The sequence below is a fragment of the Schistocerca serialis genome, chromosome 4, assembly GCF_023864345.2.
Source record: "Schistocerca serialis cubense isolate TAMUIC-IGC-003099 chromosome 4, iqSchSeri2.2, whole genome shotgun sequence".
NCBI classification, from domain to species: domain Eukaryota; kingdom Metazoa; phylum Arthropoda; class Insecta; order Orthoptera; family Acrididae; genus Schistocerca; species Schistocerca serialis.
The window spans coordinates 658,309,008-658,321,825 of record NC_064641.1 but is presented as its reverse complement, the minus strand read 5'-3'; the positions used below and the strand labels follow the sequence as shown (position 1 = coordinate 658,321,825).

General features: G+C 44.1%; 1 protein-coding gene across 1 annotated transcript in view; it reads right to left on the bottom strand.

Annotated features, from left to right (window-relative positions):
* LOC126474668 (anoctamin-7-like) overlaps positions 1-12,818 on the bottom strand; it is a 290,663-nt gene that overhangs the window by 101,667 nt on the left and 176,178 nt on the right. Inside the window, exon 3 of the mRNA XM_050102146.1 lies at positions 8,402-8,776. Coding sequence (XP_049958103.1) covers positions 8,402-8,776 — 375 coding nt within the window. The remainder of the gene's footprint in view (positions 1-8,401; positions 8,777-12,818) is intronic.

Sequence of the window (12,818 nt, the reverse complement as noted above, 5' to 3'; positions counted from 1 at the left end):
GCTAGGTTAGTGGACGTAGCTCAAGTGACCTAGTCTCCCCACCATGACGTCACTGCGACATTGCCACATCTATGGCCGCAATGTTGAATAAATTTGGCAAGAATGCAGATTGGGGCCATACATTCTGTGTCCCACTACTGACGTGTAAATAGTATCTTTAATGGAATCATTTCTAGATACCTGGCTGATGTAATGTTCAGATTTTTACTGAAGTATTATGTCCTTGCCCTGCACAAAATGACAAAATATTTGTTTACTGTATTGTGAATGTGGTTGAACATGAGGGCAGTGTCTACAGTACAGACAACACTACAAAGAATGTGTAATGGCCGGCCGAGGTGGCCGAGCGGCTCTATGCACTTCAGTCCGGAACCGCACGACCGATACAGTCACAGCTTCGAATCCTGCCTCGGGCATGGATGTATGTGATGTCCTTAGGTATAAGTAGTTCTAAGTTCTAGGGGACTGATGACCTCAGATGTTAAGTCCCATAGTGCTCAGAGCCGTTTGAACCAATATGTAATGATGCACTTTATGCTGAAGTTGGTAAACTAAAAATAAAGTATTTAAAAATATTTAAACCAGAGTTATTCCTCCTCCCCCCCTCCCCCCCCCCCCCCCCCCCCGCCCCGACCGCACCACTATGACAATGGTAAGGGGGAATGAATGCAGATAATTCTGTTTGTGCCACTTTTTTGTTTTACCCTTTTTGTATCTAATTCGTATCCACAATGACGAGGAGTTCTAAATTGCTTACTGGCATCACAGTCTCACAAGCGAAGTGGTTGGCGCTTGATTCACAGGTACACTTGAGCACATGATGCAGACTCACAACTGGTAGTCGATTCAGACTAGAAAGTCACTTGTATAAAACAGGGTTAAGTTGTCGGTTTATACTCTCAGTTGGCTGCCATGTTAAAGTGTATGCACTATTCGCAACTTTATTCCTTAAGAGTGATAATTAAAACTTTGCAACTATCCCTCGTGAGAGAAATATTGTTATTAGGGAGTAAAGGCTGAGGCTGGAAGACAACTGATTGCTTATAAAGTGACGAAAACACGAAATAGGTGATAGTAATTCAGACAGTGCCTGAACTGGATGTCACAAAAGATGTGGACGATCTTGACATGAGAGAGCCGACAGAAAGTCTAAGAATACGGAAGCCACTGGTTTAGAAGGTATTAATATAGAGATGTTGAAATGTGGAAGATTATTCCTATATCTAAGGATTTTTAAATTTTTTAAAATAAATGTTGGAGAAACAAGGTGACAGAGGATTGGCTGAAAGCAAGGTAATCTCTGTCTTTAAAAAGGGTGATGAAATAAATGCAGTAACTATAGACGTATAAGCCTCCTGGATTTAGCTTATAAATTATATGCCAATATCGGTGAATGCAAGAGAAAAAGAATCTTTGAAAAATGAACATTTGAAGGTCAGGTATTAGAAAGGGGCGATCAGTTATTGACAATGTTTGTACACTAGCAAGTAGTTACAGAGAGAAGCGAGAACTTGGTAGCTAAATGCAGCTTGCTCTTTTAGATTTTAACCGCATTCGACAACCTGAAAAAACTATGGAAAACTATGGAATGTATAGCTGGCCGAGGTTATCCATTTTTTTCCTAAATGGAATTAAAAGTTTATACACAAACACTAAAATTGGTATAGATGTGGGAAATATAAACATAAAGCCAATGAACACGAAGGGGTACGAGAAGGATGCTGCATTTTCTCAACATAGATGAAGGTATCAATGAACGGAAAATGATGAATAAAAAAAATAATGTTTTTATATAGTAACAAGTAAGTTGCAGCAGATAGCTTCAGAAAACTAACATTGTCTGTAGATGAAACAGAAATGATGACATTTCAAGGCATATAACCATTAAGACGAAAAGTACTCCAGAATAATAAAATAATGGAACAAGTTACACGCTTTAAATATCTGTGATGCGACATTACATATGAATGCAACTATGATGTGGGCCAAAAATTAAATAAATTTGCTTCTGTATGTGGAATGATGGTAAAAAAGTTGTACAATAAAGCCAAGAGAGAAATGCAACTGAAGTTTTACAAAACCACATCAATACCAGATGTGTGTGTGAGGCATGCGTGACAGCACGATACAAAGAAAGTAGAATACATGCGCACATAACAGGTAAGAGGGGCTGGAAGTAGAAGTATATATCGTAAAAGAAATGAAGCTCTAGGGGAAAATTCAGGAATATACAAGGGGTGGACAAAAATATACAGTCACAGACACTACAACATGTTACCATGCCAATAAACCGTTGGCATTCAAAATAGCTTCCAGTTGTCTTTGAGTGGATAAATACAGGACCTGTATGACTTTCAAGGAAATTTTATACCATTATTCCGGCAAAATATTGGCAAGTTCAGGCAACGACGATGGTGGTGGATAACGATTGCGCACCCTTCTTTCCAAAGTAGACGACAAAGACTCAATAATACTGAGATCTGGCGACTGGTGGCGAGGAGAGATGAGACAGCTCACTCTCATGCTCACAAAACCAGGTCTGGACGATGTGAGCTGTGTCAACAAGGGCCCCGTCTTCTCGTAACACATCACCACTGGGAAACAAACTTTTGTACCATGGGATGGACCAGATCGGCGAAAATGGTCACATAATCCTTGAGAGTAATGCATGCCTGGAGAGTACCTAAGCGGGCCGATGAAGTACCACGATACGGCTGCCCAAACCACCACCGAACCCTCCGCCATGTTTCACTCTTGGGAACAGCGTGCTACAAGACTCATTCGGCTATATGACTTCCCATTGTTCTATAATCTAAGAGTGCGACATTCAGTTCCGCAGTGACTTTTATAGCTTTCAAACTATAATTATTCGTCAAATCCCCTTCAATGACCATCTGTCATGATGACTGAACACACTTTCTTCCGCGTTGTGACTTATCAGATGACTTTTTAATCTTAATGCGCGTTTACACTGAGTTCACAGCATCGTTCACAACATTATTCGCAACATTGTTCGTGGCTAGTAATGGACTACCGATGTTCGCAACACAAAATCAGTGTTCCACGGTTGTGTCGGTAGAGATCAAAGAAACATTGTTCGTGGCGTGCTACAACTAAATTCCGCTACGCAGCGTTAGTGTTCGTTTGCTCTGAGTGAGTGTTTTGGTGTTTGTTTTGCTGGAGTGTAGTGGTGTGTATTTTATATCCCTTCGTTTTTATTTGAAATGGAGTGGTCATGAGACAAAATTTTCCAGCTGATGTCGCTCTATGAGGCAGAGGAGTGCCTGTGGAATGTACGTTGCGCAGGTTATAAAAATACTAAAATCAAACATGATTCACTACAAAAAGTTGCTGCGGCGCTTGGCACCAGCAGCAGTGACGTGGACGAAAAAGTTAAATCTCTTTCGTCTCAGTACCGACGAGAGAAACGAAAAATAAGAGGAAAGTAAAAAATGTGGATGTGGTACTGACACACTTTACGAAACGAAGTGGTTTGGATTTAAATATTTACGTTTCCTGGATGATATGGAACTATTTGAGATATGGCTGGCTTTGATAGGAGTCTCCTGATGCCAGAAAACTAAGAGTAACAGTAAGTCTTTGGTTCACAGGGATTGCTTTTCTGAAATTTGTGACTTTCTTAGAAACAACTGGTCCTATAACATCCAACATTTCAAAATCTGACGGCGACATCCTACTGAAGTTGCGAAAGCCAGAACCGTCTTCCAAATTCAGCTCACAAAGCATGCCATTCCCGCCACGTCTTCTATAATAGGTTTTGGTCCACCGACGACGACTACATCGTTTTCTTCGTCTGTTTATTTCGTTAAGTATTATTATTGCAGCACCAAATGTCATTAACTCCTCCTTTTCACTTTACATAGCGTATCTATTGATGTGAATACACGAAGTAACCTATCAGTTCACCGCAGCAGACTATGCGAATACGTAGAACTGCTGCTCGCTAGTGTAAATGGGAAAGCGGACAACGAACAATGTTGCCAACATGTTGACAGAACAAGTTGCACACAATGTTCCGAACAAAAACATGTTCTGAGCTCAATGTAAACGCGCCTTTACGCTGTATGCAATATAAACCTTCTGTACGGTACCTCTTGGAATACCAACCACTTAGGCACCCACGATACAAGTGCCAAACATTTGCAATATTCGAAATCACTTAGATCCGACATAATGCACTGACAACTACAAAGAACACTGTTCAGACTACGACTTACAGTTGCAAAGTACAGAGGACATTACACATGTGCCATTCGTAGTCAAACTTAACAGCGCCACTCACCAGCTCGGCTAGGATGTGCATTTATGTTTAATCAAACATTTCTCGCGGTGTTTCCATATTTTGAAAGCTTATACATTCTATGATAGTCTGATTCCTACAATAACCCGTTTTCATAATTATGTACAGACGAAGTCTCGGCTGCGAAGATATTTTAATTTCAAATAAAGCATTTCGCCCGGTTAAGGCTTTCTCAGATTTTTCTAACAGAGAAGGAAAAACAAGGATGTAATTATATAAGCTCACAAATTAAGGAGGATGGTTCTCCCGCGCTAAATTTTGAAAAATTTTAAAAGTTTTAGAAAACGAATTACCACTCACAAAAGGCTGTCAAAGCGAAGTATATCAACGGCTGGTAGGGCGCTTAATGAGAACAATGGTAACAACCATGTGGCCACTTGTTACCAGATCAGTGTTTTGAGCCTTTGTTGTCTACTTTGTAGAGGCGGCGGCGTGCTCGCTATCCATCGCCATCATCATTGCCTGAACTTGCCACTATTTAACGGAAAGAATGGTAAACAACCATCCAACAAGGTAAGTTGGAACAAAATCTGTATAAACATAAAATGATAGAAACCGGGGAAAAGTTTATGAAGGCAAAAATGAAATGAGGGGAGGGGGTCGGGGCATGGATAAATAAATGAGCGGAAATCACCCTGTTTACTTTCATGCACCCAGTTATTTTGGTTATGTTTTATGTACACCCATTTGTAAACTTCTGTGATTCTTTGTTTTCATGTCAACATTTGAATTTTACAGTTCTTCTTATTCTTTCTTGTAATTTCTAAGCATTTTTATCCTATGCCCTATCGCGCATTGCCAATTAAGGTAGTACCCAATAACTTCTAATTATTGCGTGTAGCTGATTCTTTTAGTAATGGCAAGATCAGTTACGTTCTACTGACACTAGCGCCTTCTGCTGACGTACCGGTACTGAACTACTAGTGCACTCTAGTTTCAATGTGGCCGTCTATCAGACTGTTTCCTCACCTGCTCTCCAGGGTAATTCGAGGTACGAGTAGCTCTGCGCTGCAGTTCATCTGGCAGCTATGACTATTTCAAGGTAATTTCCCACATTATTTTTATTTTTGCCTTCATAAATTGTTCCCGAGCTTTTATCTGGTCGTGCGGCAGCGTTCTCGCTTCCCACGCCCGGGTTCGATTCCCGGCGGGGTCAGGGATTTTCTCTGCCTCGTGATGACTGGGTGTTGTGTGCTGTCCTTAGGTTAGTTAGGTTTAAGTAGTTCTAAGTTCTAGGGGACTGATGACCATAGATGTTAAGTCCCATAGTGCTCAGAGCCATTTCTTTTATCCTTGTACGTTTATACTCTTGATTATGTTCCAATGTGTGTTGTTCGACAGTTCTTCCTTTTAGACGGTTGTTAAAAAATATAGTTCCGAGTAACTGCCCTACCAGCCAGTGACACGAAATTGCTTTGACAGCCTTTCATGAACTTTTTAAAAATAGTTCTAGTTTTTTAAAATTTATAGTAGTTAGAAACATGTTCCTTAATTTGTAATGTTACATGATTACAACCTTTCTTTCCCTTCTCTTTTAGAAAAATCTGAGAAAGCCTAAATCAGTTGAAATGGGTTATTTGTATTAAAAATAACTTTACATCTGAAACTTTTGAAATGTCCCCTTAGAAAAATTAATGAATACTGTGCTGGTTAAACCCCTTACGTTATTTGATTTTCAAACAGCCTGGCGGAACTGAACGTACTCAGACATTTCGCTCTTTACTTATTCTGATCAACACTAAACTGACACACAATATTTATAGCGCAACGCAATCTGACTTTCAATAATCACTACAACAGAATGGCCCTGACTAAAAATAACCTATAACTTTCATGAATCACTTAGCTCAAAAAAATCTTCGTTACTCGAACTACTGCAATGCAGCGAGCGCCAATACTGCCAGCTACACTCCTGGAAATTGAAATAAGAACACCGTGAATTCATTGTCCCAGGAAGGGGAAACTTTATTGACACATTCCTGGGGTCAGATACATCACATGATCACACTGACAGAACCACAGGCACATAGACACAGGCAACAGAGCATGCACAATGTCGGCACTAGTACAGTGTATATCCACCTTTCGCAGCAATGCAGGCTGCTATTCTCCCATGGAGACGATCGTAGAGATGCTGGATGTAGTCCTGTGGAACGGCTTGCCATGCCATTTCCACCTGGCGCCTCAGCTGGACCAGCGTTCGTGCTGGACGTGCAGACCGCGTGAGACGACGCTTCATCCAGTCCCAAACATGCTCAATGGGGGACAGATCCGGAGATCTGGCTGGCCAGGGTAGTTGACTTACACCTTCTAGAGCACGTTGCGTGGCACGGGATACATGCGGACGTGCATTGTCCTGTTGGAACAGCAAGTTCCCTTGCCGGTCTAGGAATGGTAGAACGATGGGTTCGATGACGGTTTGGATGTACCGTGCACTATTCAGTGTCCCCTCGACGATCACCAGTGGTGTACGGCCAGTGTAGGAGATCGCTCCCCACACCATGATGCCGGGTGTTGGCCCTGTGTGCCTCGGTCGTATGCAGTCCTGATTGTGGCGCTCACCTGCACGGCGCCAAACACGTATACGACCATCATTGGCACCAAGGCAGAAGCGACTCTCATCGTTGAAGACGACACGTCTCCATTCGTCCCTCCATTCACGCCTGCCGCGACACCACTGGAGGCGGGCTGCACGATGTTGGGGCGTGAGCGGAAGACGGCCTAACGGTGTGCGGGACCGTAGCCCAGCTTCATGGAGACGGTTGCGAATGGTCCTCGCCGATACCCCAGGAGCAACAGTGTCCCTAATTTGCTGGGAAGTGGCGGTGCGGTCCCCTACGGCACTGCGTAGGATCCTACGGTCTTGGCGTGCATCCGTGCGTCGCTGCGGTCCGGTCCCAGGTCGACGGGCACGTGCACCTTCCGCCGACCACTGGCGACAACATCGATGTACTGTGGAGACCTCACGCCCCACGTGTTGAGCAATTCGGCGGTACGTCCACCCGGCCTCCCGCATGCCCACTATACGCCCTCGCTCAAAGTCCGTCAACTGCACATACGGTTCACGTCCACGCTGTCGCGGCATGCTACCAGTGTTAAAGACTGCGATGGAGCTCCGTATGCCACGGCAAACTGGCTGACACTGACAGCGGCGGTGCACAAATGCTGCGCAGCTAGCGCCATTCGACGGCCAACACCGCGGTTCCTGGTGTGTCCGCTGTGCCGTGCGTGTGATCATTGCTTGTACAGCCCTCTCGCAGTGTCCGGAGCAAGTATGGTGGGTCTGACACACCGGTGTTAATGTGTTCTTTTTTCCATTTCCCGGAGTGTAAATAAAAGATTCGAACTACTGAAGGCACTAACTACTGATAGGCATAGTCAGCAAATGAAAGATTTTGGTAGAGAACAAACAATGTATTTACCTTAATAGTGTTCAAAAGTCATTATATATATATATATATATATATATATATATATATATATATATATATATATATATATATATCAGTTCATGACATCCAGTCTTACAAATTTACTCTCTCTGATGGACACACGTCCAGATCATCCGCTCTCAAAACTCTGCCATCTCTCTCCCCTCTCCCCACATCCACCACTGCTGGCGGCTCACCTCCAACTGCGCAACGCTACGCGCTGTTCACATCTAACTGCCCAAGACTACAATAGCAAATATTCCAACACTGAAACCAGCCACAGGCTCCACACAGCACAGTCCGTGATTTTCATACAGAGCGCTACGTGGCGTTACCAACATAAAAACCTAAACAGCCTACTTACACTGTGTCTAAAAAGTTACATATTTTTATCCAGCTCTTGTATAACTTAAACGAAAAAATAAATAAAGAAAATGCAAGGAACATGTAGATGGTATGGGCGGGGAAAGACTCCCTATAAAGGCGTTTAATTACAAACGCATTGGAAGAAGAAATGCTGGAAGGCCATACGAGAGAAAGAGAGAGAGAGAGAGAGAGAGAGAGAGAGCGAGTACCGCAACAGGCAATTTGCCTATCAAGAGGATGATGATGATAATAATAATAATAATAATAATAATAAAGATGATACCTCTTCCATGTGGAGGCCGGATCGCTGCAGGTTGCCCATGAAGCGCTGCCGCCAGAGCTCCCGGCGCGAGGAGCGTTTGGCGGCGGCGGCAGAGCCGTGGTGCGCCGCCATCACGGGGTCCCCCGAGCCAAGCGTGGAGCGGCTGCCGCCTCCACGCGACCCACCGCCGCCGCCGCCCCCGCTCTCCTCGTAGACCAGCACGAAGTCGATGCGCCGGCGGCCGTCGCGGAAGAAAGTGCCCGCCTGCGGGGGCGCCGCGCCGGGTCCCGCCGCCGAGGAGCCTCCAGGGGCGTCCAGCCCGCCCTCGCAGTCGCCCGAGCCGGAGTCCTCCACGCTGCCGCGCGCCGCCACGCCCGTGTCCGACGAGTCATCGTCCTATGGATGGGAAAAACGGACCGATTAGAACCGATTCTGGTACAGCGCGAAAAGCCGCGGCCGCTAGGTGCGCAGTCGGCGGGGAAGCTTGGGAGAGCGGCAGTGGTGGTGGGGGTCGCTCAGAGCGCTGCAGGGCAAACACCGAGCGCTGCAGGGGATGTTCTGTTTCAAACTAAACCCACTCTCACATTTTTCTTGTAAATATGAAGTCTGGCCCCTCCACGCACACTCTCTGGTGACCGCTCAAAAACGATCTACTGCCACCTCTGCTTTCGTTAGTATCTAAAAAGAATAACCCCGAAAACATAGAGATTTATTTTCGTCTGGCTTGTTAACCATTTGTAACTTTCAGAGAAGCCCCAGGAGTGGTGAATTTTGAGTGGAACCTACGCCCCTCTCTGGTTGCCATGTCAAAATTTGCTTCTTTTGCCAAAACACAGCGTAGCTTACAGTGTCTCACCTCACTAACATGTTGTGCAGACACAACTGCGAGAGAATTCTGAATCAATTGTTTACTAAGTTTGTTAAGCTAGGAACTTAGGAAAAGTGAAGTCAATAATTATGAAAAGCACATCCTCAGTACACAATGGTTCAAATGGCTCTGAGCACTATGGGACTTAACGTCTGAGGTCATCAGTCGCCAATAACTTAGAACTACTTAAACCTAACTAACATAAGGACATCACACACATCCATGTCAGAGGCAGGATTCGAACCTGCGACCGTAGCGGTCGTGCGGTTCCAGACTGAAGCGTCTAGAACCGCTCAGCCACCCGGCTGGCTCCTCAGTACAAAATAACGTATAATATCTTCACATATGTTGTTCCAAAACCCATAGCATTTCTCGTTTTATCAGCTATCGATGGCCCATAAAACTTACATTCTTTCACCGAAAAAGTCTGTAGTTATTGGAATAACATGTAGATAATGAAGTTCTACATAATAACTATATGGTGAAATACTTTATCATTTACCAAAATCTCACTTCGATATCTGAAACCGGTTATGATATATGATGAACACTGTGGATATTTCACTCTGGCTTTATCGCTGGCGCAACGCGATCGCAAATGAATATGCTACATTAGATCAGTTTTTTTCGAGACTGGTGACAGACAGGTACCTCTGTCCAAGTCTACAGAAAAATTTAGTATGTCAGCTAAATTTGATATGCAACAACATACAGAGTGTGATTGGAAAGTTTTAAGAATGGATCCGCTACTGCTTACTTGTTTGGTGGGCAGGTACATGGAGGGTGGGGAGTGAGTGTTTGCCTTGCCCTTGAACGCCCTCTGACAGGAAACTGCGTTTCCTTTATTTAGTCCATTGTGGCAGCTGGTTGAGTGCGGGTCTGTTAGGGCTTGTTGCCGGATTCTGTCTGCATGAAAATGGACGTAAAAACCGAGCAACGAGTTTGTGTGAAATTTTGTTTTAAAACCGGGAAATCAGATTTTGAGACTAAGGAACTATTAAAAACAGTTTCTGAAGATAACTGTATGAGTCAGTCAAATGTTTTTGTCTGGTTCAACAGATTTAAAAATGGTCACGAATCATTTGAAGACGAACCACGGTCTAGCCGTCCTTGCACTTCAAAAACGAATGAAAATGTTGTGAAAGTTCGCGACTTAGTGCGCTCTGATCGTAGACTTACAATTAGGGAGATGGCTGATCAACTTAATTTAAGTTTCTATGCAATTCACTCAACTTTAACGGAAGATCTGAACATGTGTCGATTGTCCGAAAAATTCATTCCGAAAGTGTTGGCAAGTGACCAGGAGAATACCAACTTGAAGTGTGCACGGTGTGATTAATCGGACTAAAAATGACCCAGATTTGTTAAACAGGGCAATTACAGGTAACGAATCGTGAATATATGGCTGTGATCCTGAATCAAAAGTGCAGTCTTCGCAGTGGAAAACTCCAGATTCACCACGACCGAAAAAGGCATGGCAAAGTCGATCTAAGGTGAAGACAATTTTGGTGATTTTTTTCGATTCTACCGGTATTGTGCATCATGAATTTACCCCTGGAGGACAGACAATTAACCTGGAATGCTAAAAATGTGTCCTTGAGCGTTTGCGTTTAAAGGTACGGTAGGAAAGGCCTGCCTTGTGGAATGACAGAAGTTGGGTCCTGCACCATGACAATGCTCCGGCTCATCGTGGCTTCCCCATCGTCGAATTTTTGACCAAATTCAAAATTTCTGCGCTTCCACAACCGCCATATTCCGCTACCTGTTTCCTAAACTAAAATTCTCACTGAAAGGGAAGCGATTTGACTGAATTGAAGACATTCAGGCAAATATGGAGAGCGCCCTTCACACACTCCAGGAAAAAAATTCCAGGAATGTTTCTAAAAGTGGAAACACCGTTGGAGTCGGTGTGTTCAATCAGATGCGGACTATTTTGAAAGAGATGCATCACAGTAGCTTGTAAGTACCACCATTGTACAATTGCAAGCCCATTCTTAAAACTTTCCAGTTACACCTCGTATCATGTACGAGGGCAGTTCAATAAGTAATGCAACACATTTTTTTTCTGAAACAGGGGTTGTTTTATTCAGCATTGAAATACACCAGGTTATTCCCCAATCTTTTAGCTACACAACACTATTTTTCAACGTAATCTCCATTCAATGCTACGGCCTTACGCCACCTTGAAATGAGGGCCTGTATGCCTGCACGGTACCATTCCACTGGTCGATGTCGGAGCCAACGTCGTACTGCATCAATAACTTCTTCATCATCCGCGTAGTGCCTCCCACGGATTGCGTCCTTCATTGGGTCAAACATATGGAAATCCGACGGTGTGAGATCGAGGCTGTAGGGTGCATGAGGAAGAACAGTCCACTGAAGTTTTGTGAGCTCCTCTCGGGTGCGAAGACTTGTGTGAGGTCTTGCGTTGTCATGAAGAAGGAGAAGTTCGTTCAGATTTTTGTGCCTACGAACACGCTGAAGACGTTTCTTCAATTTCTGAAGAGTAGCACAACACACTTCAGAGTTGATCGTTTGACCATGGGGAAGGACATCTAACAGAATAACCCCTTCAGCGTCCCAGAAGACTGTAACCATGACTTTACCGGCTGAGGGTATGGCTTTAAACTTTTTCTTGGTAGGGGAGTGGGTGTGGCGCCACTCCATTGATTGCCGTTTTGTTTCAGGTTCGAAGTGATGAACCCATGTTTCATCGCCTGTAACAATCTTTGACAAGAAATTGTCACCCTCAGCCACATGACGAGCAAGCAATTCCGAACAGATGGTTCTCCTTTGCTCTTTATGGTGTTCGGTTAGACAACGAGGGACCCAGCGGGAACAAACCTTTGAATATCCCAACTGGTGAACAATTGTGACAGCACTACCAACAGAGATGTCAAGTTGAGCACTGAGTTGTTTGATGGTGATCCGTCGATCATCTCGAACGAGTGTGTTCGCACGCTCCGCCATTGCAGGAGTCACAGCTGTGCACGGCCGGCCCGCAAGCGGGAGAACAGACAGTCTTGCTTGACCTTGCGGCGATGATGTGACACGCTTTGCCCAACGACTCACCGTGCTTTTGTCCACTGCCAGATCACCGTAGACATTCTGCAAGCGCCTATGAATATCTTGAGATGCCCTGGTTTTCCGCCAAAAGAAACTCGATCACTGCCCGTTGTTTGCAACGCACATCTGTTACAGACGCCATTTTAACAGCTCCGTACAGCGCTGCCACCTGTCGGAAGTGAATGAAACTATACGAGACGAAGCGGGAATGTTTTAAAATATTCCACAAGAAATTTCCGGTTTCAACCAAAATTGGCCGAGAAAAAAAATGTGTTGCATTACTTATTGAACTGCCCTCGTAAAATGCAGGAAACGCAATATCATAAGACCTTTGGACACTTTTCTGAATTTCGCACGGTGTATTAATTTTCAAAAATATCCCAATAATTATGACTATTAACGAAATGCTGGGCACATCATCATGAACCTGACGTATAAAGCTGTAAGTAAAGCAAAAATGAAATCTTTTTACCTAATAATTTCTATAAAATAGCTTGAGAAAGA